We start from the raw sequence: 27,290 nt of genomic DNA, 5'->3' as shown, positions 1-27,290 counted from the left end.
TCAGTACTTCTACAACAATCACCACAATCCACTGTTCTTGTTAGCATGAACATTCCAGGAAGGAACTGCCTGCTAGTCCACTGGTTTCGCTTGGTGTTCATGTCTTCCACAAGGAAACTAGTCAGTGTACCAAATATTTCAACAATGATTTGATATACCTGTTTAGTGTTCACTGTACTGCATTTTGCCCAAATACACGATGGTTGAAGTAGAATGTGTTGTTTTTTTAGTTGAGGATTTTGAGTGAATTGTTCTTTAAATGAAGGGGAATTCTCTTATTTCTTCAATCAATGGAAACTATTCTAGTTATTCTCTCACAAAACAGCCGAATGATAGTATATCCATGTGCAGTAAGAGAGGTGTTGTGTATGAATTAGTAGTTTATACTGAAGCCAGGAGCTGCTAGAACTTAAATCAAACTGTAAGTGCTTGAATTAGACTATTGAACATACAATGTATAGGTCTATACTGCCCTCTTATGGTATAGGAGGGAAGTGTAGCTGAAAGCGTTGCCAATAATGTCCAACTATTGACTTACTGTAGCATTGAACCTGTTGCATTGACTGTTGTAATGACTGTTGTCTGCCTGCAGGGAACTCAAGGTATCCGTGGGCTAAAGGGACACAAAGGGGAGAAGGTTGGTGATTCCTCAAATGTTTCACTTTTCAAGACATCTTAATAATGCCTACTTAAATAAATAGACTAATTAGAAAATTTATACAAATCCAATAAAAAATAAAGTACATATGGTACGTAATGCATATTCTTCAAACTAAATGGTCCTTTGTTACCCAAAGAATTGTTTTGAATGTTTTTAACCTCATTAAAATAATTTAATCTCACAAGCAGAGATCACTTTGGACAGGCATTACTTTCTATGGATTTATATTCACCGTACTGTGCTGTCATGTTATTTACTTTGGTGTTAATTTGTTTTTAATCTCTAGGGAGAAGATGGTTTCCCTGGAGTCAAGGGAGATTTTGGTGTCAAGGGAGAGCGAGTAAGACTGTTTGAATGATTTATTGACGAATCAATGAATGATAACTTGATTATTTGACTTAATTGTTTTATTGCTTTTAATTTTCTTGTATTCTATTGCTGTTCATTCAAATTCTAAACTACGGTTTTCTCGTACCTGTGTTTCCATGGTGACAGGGAGAGGGTGGAGTTCCCGGACCCAGGGGAGAAGATGGGCCTGAGGGGCCAAAAGGTCGCGTCGGACCCCCTGGTGAGGTCGGACCACTTGGACCTGTTGGAGAGAAGGTAGGAATTGCCCAAACAGTATAAAGTAAAACAAAAACAAAAAAAAACAATGTCAGTGCTGTATATGAAACTATGAGCAATGAAACATTTATTAATACACCAACATGTTAAAGACCCAGTTCAGCAGTAGTCATTTTCGCAGTTTGTCACACCACCTATACCATTATTATCCAACTAGACAGATTTGAATGACTAAACAAATTTGGTTTCAAACTCAGGAAGAAACAAACAGTATTCTGTCTGTTCTCTCTGCTCTGAAAGATGGGAGCATGTCCGCTGTGGCACAGGAAGTGTGTTTATTGTATTGTTTCATGGTGTTCATTTGGTGAGTTATGTTGATATGTGTTTATGACTGTGATCTCTGTTTGTTCTGATCAGCCCTTTTCCCTCATCCCATTGATGTTGAGTTGGTTTGTGTGATAGTGTTGTGTGCAGTTGCCACTATAAAGTGGCAACTGCACAATTGCAATACTTGTTCATATAGTATTGCAATTGTCATTGCAATACTATATGAACAAATATGGCTGGCAATATTTATTGTTTTTGACACTGTTGGCTCTCTGCTTGTGCCGAAGAAGACGGCAAGTTGCCGCCAGTGTGACTGGCCCGTTAAGCCAACACCATCATACTTCGTTGTATGATGGTGTTGTGAGCCTAAAATAGTCGATCTACAAACCCACAACGTGATGTCGGCTATAAGCTATTTTTGGCATGCAACACCGTTGTATGACAGAGCATAAATTGAGCATCTTACTGAGTTATTATTAGGGACAGAGTTTAAATCATGGTTCGATGACAGCACTGCACTTATGATTGGAGTATGGCTACAGTTAAGGTACGGTAACTGTAAATCAAATTGGAATTTCACTAGCAGCCTATTAGTTTCATGTAGCCTGGCAGTGATTTTCAGCATGATTTTCCAAACTGAATGTGTTAAAAGTTATGTCAGATTTTCACAAGTCGTCCTCATTATAGAACTATAGGATTAAAATATTGGTGAAGTCCCCCTTTAACACAAAATTCAATGGACATTGTGTTTGCACACATATTAAACTTTGACAATTAGTTACAGCATATAACAGTTTTTAGTAGGATTATGTATCACACTGTACATAAAGCATTTTCATTGATCTTTAAAGCGATGATACTTTATAGATATATCCTCTAATGAACTATTTATAAATTAGTGATGTACTGTAAGTAAGGAACCGTTGAATATTTATGGGAGGGGTCCCATGGAGGAAGGCTTTTTAAACATTTTAAAGGGAGGGTATGCTGTTTTAAATTTACATTTGAAACAGTTAAATAAAACAATAAATAAAATTAAAATATATATATACAGTATATATACTAATCATAATACGTTTCACAGTGTTTAAGTTTCACCGCGTATTATATCACCGCTAGCCTTAATTTGGAGTCTGATGTTCAGGAAATCTGAATTGTACTGAAACAGTCTTTGATGCTGACCAGCTCAGTGTCCTTCTCAGTACGTAGGCTACCATAAAAAATGGTACCTACTGACTCCCTGGTTTCTCTTCCTGGCACTCAACATCAAGAGTTGGATTGGGGACAAGTCTGTGTATCACATACAGTAAGAGCATCATGTCCAGGGGGTGTACTTGAACACCAAGCTGCCTCACGTTACAAAAACAGGCGATAGGCTCCTGACCGATGGGTCACATGGCTCGGGAACCGCCGTTTCCCAAGGCTACTTACTTTCTTGATGCTGGTGGAATGAGAACAGAAGAAAGACTGATTTTGGCTTAACTTCTTTTTTTATGATGAATGAGATGCTAATGTGCACACCAAAAAAAAGAGTTAAATCACTGTTAATTTAGAACTTAAACTTAAACAAAATTAAACAAAAATAAAAAATAATCCATAATACAATAATGTAAATAATATTAGTGAATACAATACTGTATATAATTGTAACTCATATAACCCATTTAGACGACCTGAGGCCTATTCAAAATATGCCTTCTATATCCTAACAGTTTTCTGAAAAACATATGTTGCTATAGCTAAAATCTAAAATGACACAAATGCTTTCCCGGATTGAATGGGATAAGACTCAGATAGCAGCGTTCGTTCTGTTTTTCAAAGTGACCGTCTGCAGTTTTCAGACAGGATTTAACACACATTAATAAGTGCTTTGTTCTGGGCCACACGGCATCTCCACAGCAATGTCCAATTATGCCAGTGCCACCACCAACCCGCTTCGTCCAGATCCGTGATATTGACGTTAACTTTACCCATTTAGATTCATCCAACATGATGTATCAAATCCAATGTTGCTGGCAGGCACAAAATCTATAATGCTAAGATCGTCTGTCATGGACATTCATGATTTGATCAGCCCAACCACCACTTTGATGTGTTCATCCAAAAGGACAATCGCTGCTACCTCTATCTGCTGAATAAAGTCTCTTAAAACGATAAAATGTATTGGAGAAAAAAAGGAACTACAAACTGAGATTGATGGGATCAAAACATGGTTTATAATTACTTGGTGGGGGAGGGTCAACAATTGAATTACTTTTTTTCAATCACTTGGGGAGGGTCAAGAAAAATATATTTATGTCACCGGTAGGGTCACACCTTTTTTTTTAACACTTTAAGATCCTCCAGCAACCCCTCATTAATGAATGGTCCCTATAACCAATAGTGATTTTAACAGTCAGGAGCCTCAGTAGTATGTAGAAGAAGCATACACAGCCATAACAGCCGGGCACCTTCTGGTCACATGCTGGTCACACACTGCTGTGGGTTGGCATTCCACTCCTCAGCCAGGATTTGTTGCAAGTCAGCCAACCAGTGTTGGTCACTCTAGCACGGACAGCACGCCCAAGATGATCCCACAAGTGTTCAATTGGGTTGATGTCGGGACTGTTGGCAGGTCTTTTCATTCTCTCTACATCCAAATTCTGGAAGTCTCTAATGAACCATGAGACAGAATCTCATCTCGATATCTCTTTGTAGTGAGATTGCCTCCAATGATGGCAAGCCTCGTTTTTCCAGTGATGGAGATGCCGGCCCACACCATCACACTGCCTACATCCAAAGATGTTACTCGGTGCAGCAATCAGCATGGCGTTCTCAGCACATGGGGTTATCGGAAGCTCAAGACAAGAGAATAATCAATAGCAACAGCAGAATAAGCTGTTTGGCAGAGAAGATTTGGCACATTTTTCATGGGCGCAACCAACATGTTGCAACCACAAATGCATGTTCCTTGGGGGGAACCATTTAAAAGGAAAATAAACAGGCTTTAAAGTGGTATAAAAGTTGTTGCCAAGAAGCATTATAACAACAAAAAAAATGTGTTTATTATCCAAGTTGTTTTATTAGGCAAGAGTGATGGATGCGTTCAAGCCATAGAGCTATATTATATCTGGGAAGTGAAGTGAAAATCCATTTCAATGAAAGTTGCTCACCCATCTCATACTTCCCCCGGAAGTACACCCTCCTTCTGGTTTTGGTCATCAACTTGATGGCAATATAGAGCATGCACACATACAGTACAGAGATATTTGCATTCACATCATGAACTACCTGCAATGAACGAGCTTGTGAGTCCAACTTATTGGTCGAGCCACCTGGATGTGGGCCCAAGCTTGCAGTACCAGACCTGGCCACTTGTCGACTATTGCTTCAAAAATCCCTCCCAGTCCTGGGGGCTGACTTGGTGATTTTACTTCATTTCTAGTGGTGGTTGAGTTCAAATCTTAAAAGGAAAGACTTGAATTCTACAACAAAATTGATATGAGAATTCAATAGATTATACGGTTTACATATAATTATAGAATTTCCATATGAAAACCATAACCACTTTGAGGATTTAGCAGGCTGTTTAAGACTAAAGTGTTTTTGTAATTATTTGTACAGGTGACACTATCATGACATTAATTACTCGTTTTAGCAAAAAAAAAGAAGAGAAAAAAAATAATTCTTCCCTCCTTAGCCCTAGTTAAATTGGAACTGACCCATCAATGTGATAATAATAGTGGTTGTATTTTATAAATTAATTTGTTATTAATGTGATTTCAGGGTAAACTTGGGGTACCTGGACTTCCTGGCTATCCTGGAAGACAAGGACCTAAGGTAAGGACACACACACATGCATACTTTCTTTTATGGCTCATTTTGGAACAACTCTCTTCAATTATTGCTTTGTTTTCTAGGGATCTCTTGGATTCCCTGGATTCCCCGGCACAAATGGCGAGAAGGGAACGAGGGTAAGTTACTGTACCTGTGAAAGCTCAGTCGTGTTCCTCATCTTTGACAATTAGTCCTAAGGTTACCATACTGCGTTGAAATGTTCAAACTGTACACTTTCATGAGGCTTCTGCACATCAACTTGAATGCAACTTTGCTTTTAGGAAGACAAAGATTCAAACATTGCATTGATTTTAAAGGATATATTATGTATGTCTTTAGTATAAAGTTACGGTAAGCTAAGGCAAGGTAAGATTAGTAAGTATTAGTTGACAGTAAAAAGGGAATAATGCTGCTGGATAGCTGATCTGCTGTCTGTCTGAATCTGTGTATTTGTTCAGGGTCTGATCGGCAAGGCTGGACCAAGAGGCCAAAGAGGACCAACGGTATTGTTCATTCTTTCATCAATTAATTCCTTTATTCTGCCATCATCTCTTTCATTTACTCATCAATTGATTTATTTATTTACTCACATTTTGGTTTACCTTTGCTTGTGTCCACCAGGGTCCCAGAGGGCAGAGAGGACCAAGGGGAGCAACAGGCAAATCAGGAGCTAAGGTACATTTGGATCAATATTTGATCGATCAGGTTTGGTTATCAGTTGATTGATCCACCCTATACATTGGCTTTAGTTTTACAACAACAGATCAGCTGGTCTGTGTTGTGAATTATGTAGCCCATTTAAGAATGGATCAAATAATCATATAGCCATAAGTTAATGGCTATACTTAATGTTTTGTTGTTGTTGTTGTTTCCAGGGAACATCGGGAAGTGACGGCCCTCCTGGACCTCCAGGAGAGAGGGTGAGCTCTTTGTTTTTAATCTATTAATAGTCAATTACAGTATTTACACATAAATTGGATTGCATATGTTTACATTATGCTGTAACTTCATTCACTACTTACTGCTCTACTGTATGTAAATTGTACTCATGGTCACACTGTTATGCATAACATGTATTTGGGATTCATGTTGGTACAGAATAACACTATGTTGCTGATTTATTACCAGTTTAAGAGTCTATTATATTTTATACTTTAGCTGTATCTTATATTCCAATCAGGAGTTATTACAAAATCACATTTTGACATCACAACATGACACAGTAACACTAAGTCCTACAGCACCTGTCAGCTAATAGTGCCAGGCAAGAACCTGATGCTGATCTAGACTACTGCGTATCCATTGAACACAGTGATTCTCAACTGGTGTGTCTTGCTTTGACCGTTAAGCACTATAATGCAAATAGGTTATCGGTTCTTTTTAATAACCTCTGTGTGTACTGATCAATACATTGTGTTCTGATGTCTTCAGGGGCTGCCTGGACCTCAGGGAGCTAACGGTTTCCCCGGACCAAAGGGACCTCCCGTAAGGATATTTATTTGTTGATATGTATTCGGCTGCATGACATTGATTAGGAGAATGATGAAGGTGAACTGAATGCTAATACTTGACAGAAGTAACTTAATTTTAGTCCAGGGAATCTGTTGTTAGGCCAGTATATCTAGTTCAGGAGACGTTTCTGTTACAGAATGTAAAACTTGATTGATGTTTTCCACCCAGGGACCCCCAGGAAAGGATGGACTGCCTGGACACCCTGGGCAGAGAGGAGAAGTCGTAAGTATTTTTCTTTCCCCCATGTTTATCAACTCAGAGGCTAATTTAGTTTCTCTTTGGTGATGTACGTTGTATGAGAAGAGAAATTCCTCCCTAATACACATGTCCGCTGTATAAAAAGAGTAACTGGAGATGGAGAGGCCGATCACATCCAAATTGTATTTTTAGTCCAACCACTAGCGGTGGGGCTCTATGGATTACCGCTGGCATTCAGGCAGTCGGTCTCACTGTCCATGATCCGACCAGCACTTTGGTTCCGAAGAAGATTTCCCAAAAGCTACTTGCTGAATGGCTATGGAATTTACTGTGTACCTTCATGCTCTCCAGTGGAAGAACCTTACTGATTTTGGTGATGCCATGTTCTTTCCATCTGTAAATCAAATGGCCAGATTGCCATGAAAGTTCATGCATTCATGCTCCCTGGAGGGCAAGCCCTAAACATTTGAGTGACGCCATGAGATTTCCTACAGTGCCACCCTCAGGCCAAAATGGCAACGTCTGCACACAATAGACCCCTTAACAGACACACTGATAAGAACCAGTATGTGCGCAACTAGTATGCGTGCAATGAAACCCATTCTGTCAGGTCTCGTTAGGACGCGCCTCACTAGCCAACACACAAGAGGGGGTTGGGGTGTGCTGAAACCAGCGCACCCCAAAACAACAGGTTGGGAATTGATTGCGTGAAACAATCACCTGTGCGTCTAGTCTCAATGTTAGTAAACAAATAATTGGTGTATATTTCTCATTATCTAGTCGGCAGCTTGGAGGATGAACCGTAAGGAGTGTCACTGCCTGTATTTCCATGTTTGTAGCAGACACAACTACAGAAACATTCTCATGGTGGCATATTTCTGGTGTAGCCATAATGGAATTTGATTGGGAATATAGAATCGGCATGCTTTCAATGGATATGCACATTTTTCCATGAAAGCCACTTGGGATCGAAGAAGGGCTTTTTTAGTCCCTATTTTGTACCTGCACTCAGTGATTAAGAGAGGATTCATTGAGTGGTTGATTGATGACATCCTTATTGACAAAATGCATATGCATAATATTTGTACATACTGTATTTGTCAAAAGAGCTTATTTCCATTGTGGTTCCTCTTCCATTGGGAAAATCTTCAAGTAAGATGAGCTGATTTTCTCAATGATAATAGTCTTTCATTATGGGAAGTGGGAAACTTCCTTGAATGCGTTGTACGTCACGGATTGATGATTAAAGTCGATTAAAGTCGGACACCTAGGGTCGAATTCCCTTTTAAACATGTAGTTATTGATGAATTGTTACCTGTAGAGAAGAATACAGTGGTGACACCGTTTGTGTGTATTTGGCAGCATCAGTGTTCATCACGATACACTTAAGTTACCTTAATGATAAAGCAGTCAGTCAGCTGTGATTCAGCTGATGGATTCAATTCGTTTCAATTCAAAATCTACAGTTTTTGTCGATCACATGACACCCCCTGCCCTCCTTCTTTATTTTTTTTTAATTTTCAGCAGAGATGATGCTTTTCCTTCATAAAAGGCACCTATAGTTTGAACATGCACACCTTAATTCAACAAAACTGCTGTAGTAGGAGTAACCCACGTGTTCACCTGAGGTTGGGTTGGTACATTAGATCCTGTCTTCTATTTTAGATTTTGTTAACATCATTCCGTTCCTTCCTTTCTCCAGGGTTTCCAAGGAAAGATGGGTGGACCTGGCGGTCCTGGAGTTGTTGGCCCTCAGGTGAGTAGTGAAAATGAAAGGATTTTGCAGCCGCGTTGAATTCTGGGGCTATATGTCACCCCGGGCACATAATGGGCATGCACCATGCGTACTTGGCTCGCGTTATATTTTATGCAACTCCATTCAGCGAAGACCAGGTGAGGATGTGGTGGGATTGGCCAGTAGTCGTGATTGGCAGTTAGGCACACTATTGGGCGCAAGGCTCCCCCTCCCCAATATGGTGGCCGCATTGACACATCGCTCCAACGAACTGCAGCGGCCAATGGGATATCTACATTTCTATATCTATGACATTTTGACCCAGGCTTTAGAATAATTTATAATACAGACACATTTCTTTAGCTAAGCTAAGATAAGGTAAACAAAGCTAAGCTCAACTAGGCTATAAGGCCGCTAAACTAAGCTAAGCCAAACTAGCCAGTAACTCCAGCCACTAGCATAAAAAAGTTGGTCTGGATACAAACTTTTTGCCCACTTTCAAATCTTTATTAGGCACGATTTAGTTGGTTTTCTTAAAGTGTTTAACAATCTATTTTATCCCTCATTTTTCCGTCTAATGTTCTTTCCGTTCATTCTCTCTCCTCCTCTCCATCTTTACTCTTACTCCATCTTTCTCCTCCCAGGGTCCATCAGGAGAGACCGGCCCTATGGGAGAGCGTGGCCACCCAGGACCTCCTGGTCCCCCCGGTGAGCAGGGACTGTCCGGCCCCTCAGGGAAGGAGGGCACCAAGGGAGACCCAGGTCCCCCAGGAGGCCCCGGCAAGGACGGACCCCCGGGACTGAGAGGTTTCCCTGGGGAGAGAGGGCTGCCCGGTACACCTGTGAGTATGGTGTTCGGTCATGGTGAAATTATCAGTTTTCAACTTCTGTACTTTTAGTGATTTCTTGTCTTGTCTCATTTTGTCTGTCAGGGAGGAGGAGGCCTGAAGGGAAGTGAAGGACCTGCCGGACCACCTGGACCTGCTGTAGGTTTCAAACTCTCAACCCATTAAAATCTGAGACCGATTCTGCAAATGCAGTCTAAATCATTAGTTCTCACACTTTCAAGATTTAAAAAAAAAAGTTAAAAAATAGCAGGTGTACAAGCTCGCAGCGCGGCACGAAGTGACGCACTGTGAAGGGAGCTAATGAGTGTGTGTTATTTGACTGTAACTTTCTAGGGTTCTCCTGGTGAGAGGGGAGGAGCTGGTACCGCTGGACCCGTCGGACCTCCTGGAAGACCAGGCCCTCAGGGCCCTCCTGGACCCGCTGGAGAGAAGGGAGTTCCTGTGAGAGTCTATTATTATGATACTATCTATAATTATTATTAGTAGTGGTTGGAGTCATCGTCATATTTTGTATTGGATCATTACGTTTTCCATGTGAAGCCAGTGTATAAGGGAAGTTTAAGACTCAACATTCCTTTTTTTTGTCTATCTTCTTAATTCTATCCCCTAGGGAGAGAAAGGTCCCATTGGAGGAGCAGGACGTGATGGAGTTCAGGGGCCTGTGGGTCTGCCTGGCCCTGCTGGAACACCTGGAGTTCCTGGAGAGGATGGAGACAAGGCTAGTGATGCACATGCACACTCTCACTCACACAGACAAAAAAAGCACACTGTAAAACACACACAGACATAAGAACATGCAGACACAATAATATATGCATCTGCACACACACATAAACAAACGGTAAAGTGAAGCCTGATTGCATCCTGTGACAGGAGATTATCTTACAGCAGGTGAATCGGGGACAACGGCTGAATTCAGCTATTACTTTGCTGTCTTTAAACTGTTGCTTTGCTCACTGGATGCAATGATAACATACGCTGATTTGATGCTGCAATCCATTGCTTCATATGATATGATATCCTAATACAGTTACTGGTTGTAACTGTAACTGTATTCTTGCTCTGTAAAGCACTTTGCGCTGCATTTCATGTCATGAAAGGTGCTATACAAATAAAGTTTATTATTATTATTATTATTATTATCCTTCCTGGATTACAGGCCTTTCCAAACCTTGCTTGACATCGCTATACTTAAAATTGTGTCTTTCCACAGGGCGAGGTGGGAGAGCATGGTCAGAAGGGCGGCAAGGGAGACAAAGGAGAACAGGTGAGTGATGCCAATCAATCTCGCATGATACTTTGAAATTAAGTTGGAATTTCTGTCAGTTTTTTTGGTTGCGTTTCTTTGTTTGCTTGTTATCAAACTTCCGTAGAGTGAATCGCTTCCTAGAATAGTTCTTTGCACATCCAGTCATGTTCTTGAATATTGCTTTTCCAAACTGAATTGGTAACATAACATTTTGTTTCATCTATTGTTCATCTGCTCGTCTGATTGTTTTGGTTTGTTTGTAGGGTCCTCCCGGTCCACCTGGAGCAATGGGTCCACTTGGTCAACCTGGTGCTGCTGTAAGTACAAACTTTACTGGTTTCAATGATATCTTAATGGCTGCCAGCTTTTTGAATTTTTACCTACAGCTGGCTGCCAGACTTTTTCAATGAGAAAAAAAAAGCACTTAGGAGCCGAGATACATAATTTCTAAGTTTTCAGTTATAAGGAAGTGTCTGGGAGCAAAACTCTTCGGAAAATCATATCTCCTTGGTCTTTGGGTTTTTTTGGAAAAAAAAAAAAAAAAAAAAAAAAAAAAAAAAAAAACTTTTATTTTGAAAATTTTTTTTTTTTGAAAGAACGCATTTCTGCGTCAATGGCAGCCAACGGGCTTTTGCGCAAATGAACGCAGATCTGCGTCAATGGCAGCCAATGTGTTAAGCCTGATCATCATGTACTGTAGCACACTGAAAAGATCAGATCTAGAAGCAATGCGACACGTCACGTTATTAGCTTGCAGATCTGATCTTTTTGGTGCACGACGCCGGCTCGTAATCAAATGTAACTCAGGCTTTAGGTTCTTTGTGCTTTATTAAGGTAGCTCTCCACCAAAAAGACTATTACAGATTACTACAGACTAGCATCAGTTGAATTAATTTGGGAGATCAGTCCATTGGAAGGTGTGAAGAAAAGTTGCTGAATGCACCTGAGAGCCGACACCGAGCTTGCTCGGTCGGCTTTCGACGCTTCCCTACAACTTGGGACCCGACGCGACAGCGTATCCACCGGTCATTCAACAGCAGATTTTCGGCAACAGACGCTTTCCAACACTTACCACCGCCGCCGACGTCAGTGCGGTGGAGAGCTACCTTTAGACAGCACAGTGGAGAGAGACTATTTCCTGTCTGTCACCACTGTACTGAGCAAGTAGAAAGAAGTAAATAAAATAGGGATGCACCAATATATCGGCCGCATATCGGTATCGGCCGATATTTGCCACTATCGGTCAACCTCATTTGCTGGTTAAAGTTACAGTAGTTAGGAGGCAATTATGTTGTGTTTCTGCAGATTCTGAACAGTTATTTCTTATAATGAAGATGTATTTGTTTCCTTGGCACAAAAGGGGGAAATAATAACACCAAAAACGAAATAAACAAATATCGGTATCGGCTAAATTGTTATCTTAAACATCGGTATCGGTATCGGCGAAGAATTTCCATATCGGTTTATCCCTAAAATAAACTAATCAGGAATGTAATACAAATAATCAAAAATAGGAAAAATGTAAAAGAAACAACAACCATAATTTAGTCTACAATACAAATAAAATTCTTGCTGTCCAGGGAGCTGATGGAGAGCTTGGACCCAGGGGTCAGCAGGGGCATTTCGGAGCCAAAGGAGATGAAGGATCCAGAGGATTCCCAGGGGCCCCAGGTCCCATCGGACTGCAGGTATGAAGAACCACGACGACATAATTATTAATATCAGGTAACACTTTATAGCCGAGTACAGTATGAGCCACATGAGGCAGTGACAACGTAAGACTAAAAGCATACCAACATACTACCCACAACCGCACATTGCAGAACATATACATTCACATGTCCAGTAAGCAGTGGTGTAAAGTAACTAAGTACATTTACTTAAGTACGGTACTTAAGTACAATTTTGAGGTATTTTTACTTTACTGGAGTATTTCCAATTTTCAGTACTTTTACTTCTACTCCAGAGTAGAAGTAAAAGTAATAGAGGCAATTGTTGTACTTTGAACATCTTGTGTGTTCCCCTTTTGGGTTCAGACCCACTGCTTGGGAACCACTTCGATTGTTAGAGATTAGTTCTGTCTCTAATTGTGATTTGTATCCTGTACTCTACAGGGATTGCCAGGAACATCAGGAGAGAAGGGCGAGACTGGAGACGTTGGACCCATGGTGAGTTTCGTGCTTTAAAATGCACACGTTTTGACACCTCCTGATTGATAACATTCTGAGGGTGGTGCCATTCAATAGTGTGGTGGTGCATTCTGGGAACACACAGGCGACTGCTGCTCTGGGACCAAACTATGTGTATTCCATTCCAGTAGCTTTCAATTGGTTTAACAGAGCAACATGTTTGTGCTGATCATTATGTCAGAAACCAGTCCAATGAACATTATGCTACATTTGGCAGTTGTGGGTTCAAACCCATTTGGAAAGCTATTGCTTTAATCAATGGAAATGGTAAAGTGTTGTCACTAAGGCCCTGTCCACCACGCTAGCATGGATATTTTGCAAAACGCATATTTTCCTCTACGTTTGGGCTTCGTATCCACACGCAAGCGGCGTTATCTGTTTGTGATAGCTTGTGCCAAATTGAACACAGAAGCAGATCCTGATCTGCTGTTGATCGGGAATGCGCTCTAATGGGTTTCTGCGTTTACGTGTGTACGCAGGTCGTTTTTTAACCTAAGGTCATGTGGACTGGATTTATTTATTTTTAAACAGAGATCGAACATATCTGTTTAGAAAAATATCCATATAGTCAAGTCCTTTGTAAAGGTGAAACCAAGTTAAATCAAAATCCATCACAGTTGGACAAACACAGACTGATATACTTTACTGTATGTACACTAGGATTCACAGTGATTGTACAAACATCAGTTGTGAACAGAGGCGTCATTTAAGAAAAAACTAGGGGGTGGCAAAAAAGGGACCACCAGCCCTATTTCAAAAGGGTGAAATATAGCCGATGTAAGTATTGTGAGCTTGTAGATCGGCTATTTTTCCCTGTTTAAAAAGGTGGTTCCCACCAAACCACTACTACAGATTACTACTCGTATGAAGTCGGGAGATCAGTCGGTTGGAAGGTGTGAAAAAAGTTGCTGTGATTAATTATGGTTGCACACAAGAAAACATGTCTACAACATGTTTCACTTTCACATGTAGATGGATGGGCGTGGATGAGATCATAGATAGATGTTTTTTTATTGAACAACAAATATCTAAAATCTGATAAATCTGCAAAAAAATAAATTGGGGAAAAGAATAATGGAGAATATACACAAAAATAAATTAATTTTAGGTTAAAAGCAAATTCTAGGGGTTGGTAATTGCCATCCCCTTGGACCCCAAATGACACCCCCGGTTGTGCATTCGACTTGTGCATTCGATGTAATATAGGAAGATGAATTGCCTTCTGTTGGGATTTGATGATAATATAGTGTATTGAGTCATTGCGGACAGAGTGACGTACAGTGCATACAGAAAACCATTCCAATAACTTTGCTATTGCTTTAATAATAAAAATAATAATAATAATAATAATAATAATAATAATAATAATCATTATAAACTTTATTTGTATAGCACCTTTCATGACATGACATGCAGCTCAAAGTGCTTTACAGAGCAAGAATACAATTACAGTTACAAATAATTTAAGAAAAATAAAGCAGAAGCATAAAACACATTCAAATAAAAGCAAAGGGCAGTGAATCAGGCAATACAGTGAGGACATGTACAACAACACAGATATTTAAAAATCAACCAAAAAATCAGCTAAAAGCTAGAGTGAAGAAGTAGGTCTTGAGCTGTGCTTTAAAGATATCCACAGAGGGTTCCTGTCTACAGCTCAACCAACAAGGCTCCAATTGTTGTACCAATATCAAAATACTAAAAGCACAATTAAAAAAATATTAATAAAAAATATAATAACCTAAAAATATAAATAAAAATCCCAATAATAACCTTAGTATTTAAATGACTGTGAATAGTGTTAAAATCAAGCCATGTAGCCATTTGTTGGTGGATTTGAATGGCATTTGGTTGGAAAACAAAAATGTTCACTGAGTTCCATTGTGATTGTTTGAAACCATGCTTAGTAAACATTAATGACCTCAATTACTATTCAACCTAGAAAGGTTGTTTTGATGTCAAACCCTAGGTTTTAGTGCTCAAGCAATGCGACTGAACCAAATTCAAGGTGATGTCACATTCTACTAAATTATGCAAAGACAACATGTTACCCTTTCCTATATATTGTTTTTTTGAACACAATAGTTCACATTTCAGGTAGTCAAGTATTACAATGGTAAACATTTCTGGAAGCATACATTGTACCTATAAATTACTTACTTACGAAATTACTTAACTAACCACAAAGTCGTCATCGTCATCCTCTGACTCCTCTGGAAGAAACGTGTTCTCAAGTTGACACAGTCCACAGACATGGCAGTTCATATCTTCTACAAGAGCAGCGGATTGTCTTGCAGGCTGAGCAGCAGTTACAATGAATAACCTTCAAGAGACTGTCAGCAGCATTCATTCTTGACATGCATCAAGAGCATCAAGTGGGACGAAACGATTATCTTGCAGGTTTCACCCCTAACCCTCATATGGCTGCTCATGGAAACCTCGACACATAGCCCGAGCTGGGAATTGAACCTGGGACCTTCTGTTTTCCAGGCAGCCTCTCTTACCATTCAACTATGGCTCCCCTCAAGACCGAAGGACAGGGTCTCCTTTTAGAAGTCTTTTTGCCAACACTGGAAATCAGACAAGTCGTGTCACAAGCAGTCACAGCATGGATGTATAACTGAGAACACAACATATCTGAGGATTTCTTTTAAATGGTTGATGTCATACACACAAATTGCCATCAACTTTACACTTTGGACATGACTTCTCTGATTCTTGGTCAGGTGTTGGCAAAAAGACAGGTCTCCATATCGTCGCTGTCAGGCAGAAACCAGCTAACTCAATTTTTCATTTTGTTCATAAATCAACGCTATTGAACACCCCTTACATCTGTGGTAAAAAAAATATTGAGCCAAATGAAAAAGCAAAAACAAAACGTAACTCCATTGGATCCTCAAACTGTCGACCAAACCAGCTAACTCCACCCCCTCTCCCCTGCGTGGCACACAGAGCAGCTGCAGACTCAGAGCGTAAGAAAACAAACTTTAACAAGGCAGGGTTTTCACCCCCCCCGTAGTCTGTTAAAAGTAACTATACAGTGTACCTGTTTATCAAACTTAGCACTGACGCTAATGTTATGAAAACAATTCAATTTATAAAATCTATGTAGTGTTTTCTGGAGAGCAATTTGACAAGAAATTAGTTCATATAGCATTTCTCTCACTAGTTCAACTGAAACTGCTCCATGAACCCATCTTTGAAGAAGTTATTGTAATATTTAAAGTTCTGCTTATTATTGTAGGCCTATATGAGCAGTATCATGAAGCATCAGGGCATTCATTCACACGTTGTGATGCATTGTGAGCTTAGAGATCCATTGTTCTTTTCAACAATGGACAAAACCTCCTAACTCCACTTGAGCTGGATTTGGGTAAAGTGGTGATAATTTAATGACACATGCAAGTATCTGACAATATATAAAGTCACAATACCAACTTTGATGAGGCAGTATTGCCTTGTTTTAAATATATATTGTTTTTTAATTTCCTGAACATTTTAGAGTTAGCTGGTTTCTGTCCAACAGCAGAGATATGCTTGTAAGAAATACCCCGTCCTTCACTCTTGTACGTGGTCATAGAGAGGCCGCCTTGGAAACAGAACGTCCCAGGTTCGATTCCCGTCCCTGTATACTTGTCGAAGTGTCCATGAGCAAGACACTTAGCCCCTAACTGCTCCCCCCTGAGCAGGGATGGGAAAATAAGAGGTTATTGGTTCATTACGATGAATAGTGAGGGGTGAATGGGCTGATAAATCTGGATTACTGGATTAATTGACGATTTTGTGATTATTTAAGTAATTTCATAAGTAAGTAATAGATGCAGTATATACTTCCAAAATGTTTTATAGTTTTAGTACTTGACTATATTTAATGTGAGCTATCTACATTTTCTAAATAATTGCATAATTGCATAATTTAGTAGAATCACCTTGGGACGCCATCTTGGATTTGGTAATAAATTATGAACTCATGGCAATTTAACTGATTCAGTTGCTTTCCTTAAGCCCTAAAACCTAGCCACTAGCCCATACCTAACACCATGCCAAAAATGTAAAATCTTGTGCCAAATCTTTATGATTTTTGACATGTTCCCTCCCAGCTATCAGGTATGCCACATCCATTGCATCAGTTAGGCTCACAATCCTTGGGCAACGTGCCTCTGACAGTATATTTTGTTAATGCCTGCATGGAATTAAAATAAAACACTGTAGGCCTACTGGCTAGTAATCGGACAGACGCACCAATTTACCACCCTCAAAACTAGAGGCCAATATGCTTTGGATAAAGGACCATTTACAATTTTACTTGACCTAGACTTGTATTTGTATGACTAGAGATTTGACATAGACTTGAATAAATCACTTGAGACTTGACATAGACTTATATCGAATGACTGAAGACTTGACTTGGACTTGTCTCACATGACTTGAGACTTGATCTACACAAGTCTCGAATTAATTTGAACTTGACCTAGGCTTATATCAAATGACTTGAGACTTAACCTAGGCTTGTCTCAAATGACTTGAGACTTAACCTAGGCTTGTCTCAAATGACTTGAGACTTGACTTGGACTTGAACCGAAAGCATTAAAAACTGCTCTGCTCTCTACAATCAATCTAAATAAAGCCTAAAATCTTTTTAAAAAACAAAATATGATTGTTAATGGTGGCCATGTTTTTCATCAGATCATAACTAGTTATGATTAAATATAGGTACTGAACCCTTAGGTTGTATACCACTTTTGGTCCCTAGCCTTAGGGATTTTTGTTTTATGCAAACGCAATTCGTAATTGTTTACTCTGTTTACTTTTCTAGGGTCCTCCTGGTCCCCCAGGACCCCGTGGCCCTGCTGGTTCCAGCGGCGCTGATGTGAGTAGCTTTAAACCCTACATGCAAAATATTTAATAGAAAATAAAGTCTAGTATCATGGGATTTTACTTCATAAGCTGACATTATTTGTACTTCATTGAGACCCCATAATAATGTATTTACATGACCTATTCAGGGTCCTCAAGGTCCTCCTGGTGGTATTGGAAACCCTGGTCCTCTCGGAGAGAAGGTAAAGTGATTAACTGATATCCATCATGTTATTGAAACATTTCCCCTGCATGATCTACTGTAGTAGATACTGGAATGAACCCAGTCTGTCTCAATGACTGACCGAAACTTTGCGTTGACAGGGAGAGCCTGGTGAGTCTGGACCCCCTGGAATTGGAGGAGAGCCTGGAAAGAAGGTGAGTTTCTGAGTAGAGACCTCGAATTAGCCAAGAGGGTTGGTGTTCTCCCATCGCTCTACTCTGTGATCCAGCACTGAATGACATTTGTGGTTCCAAATTGCAGGGACCTCGTGGAGAGCGCGGAGAGAAGGGAGAGTCGGGACAGCCAGGTACTTCTGGACCTGCCGGAGGAAGAGGACGGCCTGGAGACGATGGACCTAAAGGAAACCCTGTATGACTCTCTATCAATCTCTCAGAGACACTCAAACACATACCATATGAAATTTGACTTCAACGTCTGATGCCTAATTCACACTCTGTCGCACGATGGACGTCGCGGGCCAAATTATGAATCGGGCTTGAGCTATGTGTTCCCTTCTGTCCGCAGGGTCCCGTTGGTTTCCCTGGCGACCCCGGTCCCCCCGGCGAGCTTGGACCCAGAGTGAGTATCCCGACACGTCCTGCCGTCATCCTATTTATTACATATCTGATTATAATTATTGCATCCAACAACGAATCCGGTTGACCTGTTTAACGTTGTCTTTCAGGGACAAGATGGAGCCAAGGGAGAGAGAGGAGAGGATGGCGAACAAGGAGAAGCTGTGAGTAGCAGTGAGAGAGTGTAATGTGTTTCTGTTACAATGTATCTGTTACGATGTAGTCGTTAGCTAACAACGCCTCGCGCTGCGAGGCGTTGTGAGCTTGTAGATCGGCTATTTCCGGCCAATGTTCCCGTCAGAATGTGGATGCTAGGGTTCAAGTGGTTAGTGTAAAAAAGAAGTCCCTATCACACAAAGATTTTGTGATATGGACTGTGTGGCCCCCCTGTAGTAACTTTGAGGATCCCCTAGGGGTCCCGGACCCCCTGTTGGCATATAGGTATAAAGAGAAGTCCAGCGTGCTTCAGCCAGTTGAAGGTAGAAGAGCTTGTTGGTGCTCAACAGGGACAACTTGAATTATAGAGAATAATACCTGGCCACTTCAGGAGAGACTACCCACATAAAATACGGGAGCACTGGACTGGTCTGCATGTATTTATTATTTTGCAGGGGTGACTGACGTTTCGACCGGCGTCTTCCTCACAGTCAAACACAGTAGTCGTTAGCATGTTCCCTCCTGAACCGTTCTCTGATAGCACATCAACCGGCATTTCAAGCTTCAAAAGTGTATTTGTAATATAAGATTATATTTACAAATAATATAAGCCGATACAGTTTTTTATTAAAACAAACACCATTTCAAAACACCCAAGAATCATGACTTTGACATTAATACTTTTTTTAATGAAATAAGCTTGACATCCAAATGTTTTCAATAGATGATGTCAGTGTGTAATAACATGTCTGCAACATTTCTGCTTTTTTTTAACTTGTCTCTCCCTCCCTCCCTCCCTCCCTCTGCAGGGCTCCCCTGGACCCACTGGTGAAAACGGAGGTCCTGGGCCAACTGGAAAGAGGGTAACGTCACCTAGTTCCTCTTGACAGGCCTGTGACACATGACACAGATCATATGGAATCCAGATTTGAATTTGAAGATTTATAAAGTTGTTAATACAACTGCCTTTAATGTACGTTGTGTTGTATTTTTACAGGGTCCAGCAGGAACGAGAGGACCAGAGGGACGACAGGGAGAGAAAGGAACCAAGGTAAGAGTTCAGAGGTCGTACAATGTAACGTTATTCTTAGTGCATTTGTATTTTACTCTGCTTTTCGCGACCACATCGTGACGCATTTCCTAGTGAAACGGGCTGGGTGCGTCTCAGCTAATCACAGCGATGGGGATGTTGGGGCAGGGTAGGAGCAAAGTCCCCTCGGGTTATGGGATCCGAACTTCTGCAGGCACTTGCACTTGCACTTGCGCTGCGCTGCGTTGCACACCTATGATAGTGCACTGCAACAAAGCAGTGATGAATCGAGTTATGTCACTGCATTGCTTATTTTTCACCTCGAATGTTTTCAGAAACATATCTTAGGAATGTATTGTTAACTATGTCCCTATTATGATCCCAGATATACTCTAAAAGTGTTGTGTAGAGCTGATTAGTTAAGTAATATAAGTGGCATAGTGTTAATGAGTGACACATACATAACATACTGGATCCAATGCTCTTTGCAGTACATTGAGTACAATGATTGCATATGCTTTCACAACAGTGATTTCCAGTGCTGTAAATACCTCTAACGTGGACAAACCAGTGGGTGGCTTTAAGAAAAGTCAAAGACATTGTCCTGGCTATAACTAAAAGGACACAGGTTTGATCCTCTCCGCAGCCAACAAGTGTGTTATCAACCACTCAACCTGTTGAAGTGACAATAAGTAAGACACTCAAGAGGACAATGAAGGGAATTTGGCCATGATGACTGATTAGCGCTGATCTGTGCAGAGGACTGTAGTTTAGGTTACGATTAGGACACGTTATCTTGTAGGGTGTCAAATCTGTAGCTTCCTGTTTGATTCAAAGATGTCAGGATTGTATAAAATATGATACGACTAGAACTTAGACAGATTTGAATGTGATCCTACAGTTTGGAGTGACTGTAATTTGTGAAATGTCATTGAATGTGTGATGCCGATTCTTCTAGTACGTTCATGGCATAAGTCACTCATGATTAGATCGTTAGCTAAATGTACATGTATTTTCTTCCCAGGGAGACTCAGGTGCCCTCGGACCCCCAGGAAAGACCGGCCCAGTTGGTCCCCAGGGCCAGCCAGGAAAACCAGGAACAGAGGGTCTCAGAGGTCTTCCAGGATCAGTGGTCAGTAAACACACTGCAAAAGAGAAAAAATGAAACCAAAAATGCAAAAAAACATGAATAATAGTGATAATAGGTGTTAGATTAACAATGGTGACCAAGGCAAAGATACCACATATATAACCTAATAAGACTGTTGATGAGTGACTGTTGGTTCCTCTTTGCTATCAGGCTAGAGGACACATGCTGAATGTTGTTAATGTGATTGTTGTGTTGTGGATGTTGTTGTTCATGTGATCGTTGCGTTGTGTTTCAGGGTGAACAAGGATCTCCAGGCGCTACTGGACAGAAAGGACCACCCGGACCTCTTGTGAGACTGGAATCCTGTTATTTTCAAACATACATGATTTTATACTGTTTAAAAAATATTTGATGCACAATGTTGCAACATAAATGGTAAAAGCTTCAGTATTCATTTTGGGGACCATTTTGACAACGTTTCAATGCCATAATCTCTTCCACCCTCCTTATCTGTTTCTGCCCTTCATCCTCCTCCTCCTCCACACCCCTCCATACTGCAGGGTCCACCCGGCTTGCCAGGCCTTCGTGGAGATCCAGGAGCCAAGGGAGAGAAGGGTCACCCAGGTCTCATCGGTCTTATCGGACCCCCCGGAGAGCAGGGAGAGAAGGGAGACAGGGGCTTGTCTGGACCTCATGGATCGGGTGGATCCAAGGGAGAGACTGTGAGTTTGTTTTGAAACATTTCAGAGAAATGTTCCACAACCGTACTGATATGATAGACATGGCGAGTATGTTTCCAAAATGACTAAGTGTCACTGAACGGTGGTCACATGGCCCACTGGCAAGCAATTTAGACTTTTATACCTTGCAACAGCTTGGAGAGGAACCTCTCTCCAGCAACATGCACATAGAATACACACTCTCTTAACCTTTTTTGCCATCCAAAATGGATCCATTTAAAATCTGTTTGACTCAGGAATAAGGCCTTAGTTGTGTGCCGGTGATGCGCATCAAAATGAGCAGATCTACAAGCTTGTAGATCAGCTATTTAGTGTAAAATCAGAGGTTCCAACAAGAGTCTCTACTCTCTACCTTGATCTGTATCAACCTTCTTACATAGACACCATCAGACAAACAGAAGTGGACGTCCAAACCCTCCGTGGCCCATCCCAAGACACTTATATGCATGTTCAACCATAACTGCAGAATAAGATTCAATACATAGATCACCAATAGTTTAGGCAAGCAATAGCTCATTGTATTTAAAGAGTTGAAACCCTGTATGGGGATATGGATTTGTTTTTTTAATAATGTGTAAACATCCATCATCTCATGTCCTCTGTTGTAGGGTATGCAAGGAGCCACTGGACCCCTTGGCCCTGCTGGTCCTGCTGGTATGCCTGTAAGTATCTTTACCTCTGAATTAAAACATCCTTTGTGAACCTGAATAGTTTAAACCCAATGTTGAACATTCAAACAAGCAAAGTTTCCAACTTCCTGCAACCAAGAGGTTTCAGTTTGTCGTAGTACCCTAGTAGTGACAGAAGTACAATGCTGAATCATCACAATACTGAAGCCTAATATCTTCCACAGGGTCCTCAAGGTGTCAAGGGAGCTAAGGGATCTACGGTGAGTGCACCATCTGGCAGTTGTTCAATAACAGATTTACACAATAATTCCTTGTATAGTATATGTTGTTGTTGTGTACTGTGCAGAATATAAACTCTTTTGTATGTGTTCGTGTTTAGGGAGGATCTGGACCTAAGGGAGAGAAGGGTGTGTCAGGTCCCCCTGGACCCCCAGTAAGTAATCTACGAACTCCTACTAGGATTTACTTGATTTATTTACTGTACACACATTTTGATGCACATATTTTTTTTTTAATACAAAATAAGAGGCTACAGTCCTATACTGTATGTCTAAAGTAGTCCGTTTGAGGGGCAGAATGAAAACTGTCCCAAGGAGTTGAACATGAGAACCATGGTCTAGATTTTTATGACTGCTTTATTATTTTGATACTTATTTGAAAGACAAAAAATCACTTGACAGATTGAAGAATTAAAACATAAATTGTCTTCAGACACTTTTATCCGATTTAATCCATTTGTATATAAAACACAATGATAATTTAAAAAGACAAACACATGCCTCTCTGGGATAACGATGTCACAGATGATGTTTCCTCTTTTCCATGTCCATGAACATAGAAGCAATGTGATTAAGATTGATACGAAACATAATAATAATCTAAGGGCTTCGAAATATTTTACTTCAAAATAGCATCATTGATACCTCATTACAAAACATAGATCTACCACTCAACATCACAGACACTATTACTGACCATCCCTCCCCCCACTTCTTTGCCTCCAGGGTCCACCAGGTGATGTGATCCAGCCCCTGCCCATCCAGAGGAGTCCCAAGTCCAAACGCTCCATCGATGCCAGCCAGATGCTCTCAGACATGGACGCCGACACACCTGTGGCAGACGCCACGGGGGCAGAGTTCCTGGCGACGGGCGCTGAGGGCATGGAGGAGATCTTTGGCTCGCTGAACTCATTGCGGCAGGACGTGGAGAGCATGCGCTTCCCCCTGGGCACCCAGGACAGTCCTGCACGCACCTGCCAAGACCTGCACCTCAGCCAGCCCGACTACAAAGACGGTAAGTGGTGAGGGTGACGCCTGTGGGTCAGGGGTCCGTACTGTAAATGAAGGTTCATACGTTTTAAAACCCCACGACCCCATAACTATGTATGTGAAAAGAACTTAAGAGTCAGGACAGGAACACATAGACACAAGTCATGAACATCCAAAGTGTATTATGGTATCAGTCAGAGAATAGGGAAGAGAATAGGGAAGCTAGGAGAGTTTAGTGAACGTGCAAGATGGCAGGCTCTGGTAAGATTCAATCATAGGCCAGCAGAGGTCATTGTTGTTCTGGAGATGTCTTACCCAGGGCTTGAAATTAACCCCCACGAACTTACCAAATGCTGTATGATGGACAATGCCATCAAATTACCAGCTTGGCCCGTGATGAATTTGGCCTGTGACAAAAAATCACTGCATCTGTCTGAAGCCACAATTCTGCTAGTCCTAACCCTACAATTATTCCAACACTTGAGTGTCTGTCTGTCAATAAAAACTGACTGTGGGCAGCTATTGTTCTCTCACATTAGTTTGCCAAGGTACGCAAACCTGTGTGGAGATATTTGGGATAAGAAAATAAATCTAAATGTGTACATTCTGATGGTGGCTGGTATCTTTAAAATCTAGAAGCCATGTGAGCCGTTGATCCAGAGGCCTGGTGATCTCAATTCCCGGTCTTAATCATTACACTTCAGATGCTAAGCCTGGCACCGTTCACGAGTCTGTAATTAAACACCGTTTTCTTCCTGTGCCTCTCTCTCACTATCTGCGTCTCAGTTCTGTATTTTTATGTATTTTTTCTTCTCCCCTCTGGCTCCTCCTCCAGGCGAGTACTGGATCGACCCCAACCAGGGCTGTTCCAGAGACTCCTTCAAGGTCTTCTGTAACTTCACCAATGGAGCCGAGACCTGCCTGTATCCCAGCAAGACCATTGACACGGTCAGTCCCCTGGCCAAGATACATTAATCAGGCGTTTGAACAGCATAAGAGGACCATATAAATGAAGTACAATACAGCACATTATCTTGTGCTGTATTATGTTTAATTATCACACACATTAACTATTATTATAAGTGTGAGTGTATACTTGTACATTTGTTATTTGAGAGAAAATCTGGTGGTGTAAAGAACATAACGGCGTGCACTGTGCATAGTTGAGCAGTGAAACGCCTAGTTTCAACATCATCAGAATAGGATTGTCCTTTCTATCCTCATCTATGAAAGTTAATGCGGGGAAGTGAAATGTGATCAGTCTCATCCATCTACGATGAATAGTTACCGTAACTTATGAAATTAAGTAACACAATGTTTTTCACAATAATTAACCTTTGTCTACTTTTAACTCAAATCTTTGCTTCTGGGGGGTCTCTACAAAATATTTTGAGATTGGGGTCCGCGGCCAAATACATATCATTTTGGGGGTTCTTGACATGAAAACGTTTGAGAACCACTGGTATAAGGTGTCTTAAAGGTATGTGTGTTCATGGCAGGTGAGGATGAGCACTTGGGAGAATGAGACTCCAGGATCCTGGTACAGCCAGTTCTCCACAGGCAGCAAGGTGAGTAGCTCTTCTGTTCGGGACATATACAGGCTGCTTTTAACCTTCTGATTTCACTCAATGTTTCTATTTCCTCTATTCTCTGATGTCCACACCAACCCAGATTATAATAACTTGTCTAATTTCCTTTTCTATCTCTTTCTCCTTGTCTTGCCTTTATCCCCCTGACTCCATAACGTCCTTCTCCTCCTGCTAATTTTCTCACCCTCTCTTCTCTATCTCCCACTCCCTCCTCCTTCATCTGACCCCCTACTTGTTTCACTTGTTCCTGCTCCTAATCTTTCTCCGCCTTCCCTATGTCCTACTCCTCCCCTCCACCATGTACTTCCACCTCCTCCCAGTTCTCCTACGTGGACTCCAATGGGGAGCCAGTGGGTGTGGTCCAGCTGGGCTTCCTGCGGCTGCTGAGCGTTCAGGCCCGTCAGAACCTGACGTACCACTGCCACCGCTCGGTGGCCTGGGCCGACCGCACAGCCAAGGGCAACCACAAGAGGGCGCTGCACCTGCAGGGGGCCAACGACGAGGCACTGAGCTACGAGACCAGCCCTTACATCAAAGCGCTGATCGACGGCTGCTCTGTGAGTGATTGATCGATCCATTTATTTCATTCGATTCTATTTTCTCCCTTTCTGTGACACATTTTGACTGTGGACAAGTTGAAAAGCACACACATTAAAGGGATAATTCACCCAAAACAAATACTTTTTTTCTATCGATTAGTCACCCCATGGAGAACATTGGAACCGCTGCCGGTCATAACATTTTTGGCTTAGGAATGCGACAAAAACTAAAACATATCCGTGGTGTGACTAATCAATAGAAAAAAGTCATTTTGGGTGTGAACTATATCCCTTTAAAATGCCAGGTGCCAGGCAGATGCACAGATCAAATAAAATACTTTATTATTCAGTGTATTCAGTGTTATTACCACCTCGTAGCGTGATGTTTTTTACCCTTTGACTATGTGGAACTTGGTTACTCACTCTGTTATCTCTCCGTCTCTCCCCAGTATCGTAAGGGCTTTGACAGGACAGTCCTGGAGGTGAACACACCACAAGTGGAGCATCTTCCTCTACTGGACATCAAGGTGTCAGACTTTGGGGAGAGCAACCAGCAGTTTGGCTTTGAAGTGGGACCTGTCTGTTTCCAAGGCTAAAAGCAAACACACACACACAGAACATGCACACACACCATGCCAAGAACCACACGTAAATAACACGCACACACACTGACACACAAACATAAACATTCACATGCACTTAAAGACACACACACACACACAATGACGATACATGCCCAGCAATTTGTAAATTTACTTGTAAATGATATGATTAAACACACACACGCACAAACATCTGCTCACACAAATACTGCACAAACACACTTACACATACAGACACACACATACACACACACACACACACAAAGAAATCTTGATGTGAGATAGCCACTCACACTCTCTGCCCGTGGGACATCATGCGCCATCGTCCCAACAAGTAATGGACGTCAAGACAAATCAGAATAAACGGTAGAACATGAACACTCTCACGAAGAGGAGGCCATCGGCTGATCGATTGAAACGGACAGCGAGAGAACCGGCGAGATAAAGATAAGTTAGATGGATGGATGGCGTTCTTGGGAATATAGAACCGCCAGTGTGAGAGAGAAAAAGCCGGCGACTTCAATGCCAGAATGCCCCGCCTCCGACCCCCCTCTCACTCCTGTCTCCTCCCCACTGTCTCTCTCTCCAAATTTTTTTTTTTTTGCTCCACTTTTCTCGTTTGCTCTACCTCTCACCTCATCTTCCACCCACTAGTATCAGCTCCTGCCAAATCACATACAAGAGGAGCCGAACGAAAATGGAACATTGGTTCCTCCACCAGGAGCAAATAGAGGGACGGACCAAAGCGGCGAGCCCGATTCCCAACTGGGCTCTGCTTGTGAACATCTGTATTTGTCTAGTCTAGTCTAGCAACCGCGCAAATGTGCTGTTCATTGTCGGGCTCTCATGTGTAACCTCTGTGCGGTTCTGACGTAACCTGACGCGATGTGGCA

The 27,290-nt window shown here is 41.4% G+C and overlaps 2 protein-coding genes across 10 annotated transcripts in view; one reads left to right on the top strand and one right to left on the bottom strand.

The window, feature by feature from the left end:
* The window catches only part of col11a2 (collagen, type XI, alpha 2), a 78,860-nt gene extending 52,202 nt beyond the window's left edge, over positions 1-26,658 (top strand). For all 9 annotated transcript variants that reach the window (XM_084080850.1, XM_084080849.1, XM_084080848.1 and 6 more), the window contains 38 exons: positions 593-637; positions 948-1,001; positions 1,157-1,264; positions 5,318-5,371; positions 5,452-5,505; positions 5,827-5,871; positions 5,990-6,043; positions 6,244-6,288; positions 6,800-6,853; positions 7,049-7,102; positions 8,781-8,834; positions 9,458-9,655; positions 9,746-9,799; positions 9,995-10,102; positions 10,272-10,379; positions 10,875-10,928; positions 11,174-11,227; positions 12,491-12,598; positions 13,025-13,078; positions 17,916-17,969; positions 18,106-18,159; positions 18,281-18,334; positions 18,441-18,548; positions 18,705-18,758; positions 18,865-18,918; positions 19,720-19,773; positions 19,908-19,961; positions 20,965-21,072; positions 21,326-21,379; positions 21,591-21,752; positions 22,379-22,432; positions 22,624-22,659; positions 22,779-22,832; positions 23,404-23,692; positions 24,503-24,615; positions 25,167-25,235; positions 25,577-25,813; positions 26,245-26,658. In XM_084080850.1, the coding sequence (XP_083936976.1) occupies positions 593-637; positions 948-1,001; positions 1,157-1,264; positions 5,318-5,371; positions 5,452-5,505; positions 5,827-5,871; positions 5,990-6,043; positions 6,244-6,288; positions 6,800-6,853; positions 7,049-7,102; positions 8,781-8,834; positions 9,458-9,655; positions 9,746-9,799; positions 9,995-10,102; positions 10,272-10,379; positions 10,875-10,928; positions 11,174-11,227; positions 12,491-12,598; positions 13,025-13,078; positions 17,916-17,969; positions 18,106-18,159; positions 18,281-18,334; positions 18,441-18,548; positions 18,705-18,758; positions 18,865-18,918; positions 19,720-19,773; positions 19,908-19,961; positions 20,965-21,072; positions 21,326-21,379; positions 21,591-21,752; positions 22,379-22,432; positions 22,624-22,659; positions 22,779-22,832; positions 23,404-23,692; positions 24,503-24,615; positions 25,167-25,235; positions 25,577-25,813; positions 26,245-26,391 (3,168 nt within the window). In that variant the 3' untranslated portion in view covers positions 26,392-26,658. The remainder of the gene's footprint in view (positions 1-592; positions 638-947; positions 1,002-1,156; positions 1,265-5,317; positions 5,372-5,451; positions 5,506-5,826; positions 5,872-5,989; positions 6,044-6,243; positions 6,289-6,799; positions 6,854-7,048; positions 7,103-8,780; positions 8,835-9,457; positions 9,656-9,745; positions 9,800-9,994; positions 10,103-10,271; positions 10,380-10,874; positions 10,929-11,173; positions 11,228-12,490; positions 12,599-13,024; positions 13,079-17,915; positions 17,970-18,105; positions 18,160-18,280; positions 18,335-18,440; positions 18,549-18,704; positions 18,759-18,864; positions 18,919-19,719; positions 19,774-19,907; positions 19,962-20,964; positions 21,073-21,325; positions 21,380-21,590; positions 21,753-22,378; positions 22,433-22,623; positions 22,660-22,778; positions 22,833-23,403; positions 23,693-24,502; positions 24,616-25,166; positions 25,236-25,576; positions 25,814-26,244) is intronic.
* Positions 1-27,290, bottom strand: part of LOC311062080 (zinc fingers and homeoboxes protein 2-like) — a 518,056-nt gene that overhangs the window by 126,383 nt on the left and 364,383 nt on the right. The window lies entirely within an intron of this gene.

The sequence above is a fragment of the Gymnoscopelus microlampas genome (genome assembly GCF_963454915.1).
Source record: "Gymnoscopelus microlampas genome assembly, chromosome: 15".
NCBI classification, from domain to species: Eukaryota; Metazoa; Chordata; class Actinopteri; order Myctophiformes; family Myctophidae; genus Gymnoscopelus; species Gymnoscopelus microlampas.
This window is presented reverse-complemented; position numbering and strand designations above follow the sequence as displayed.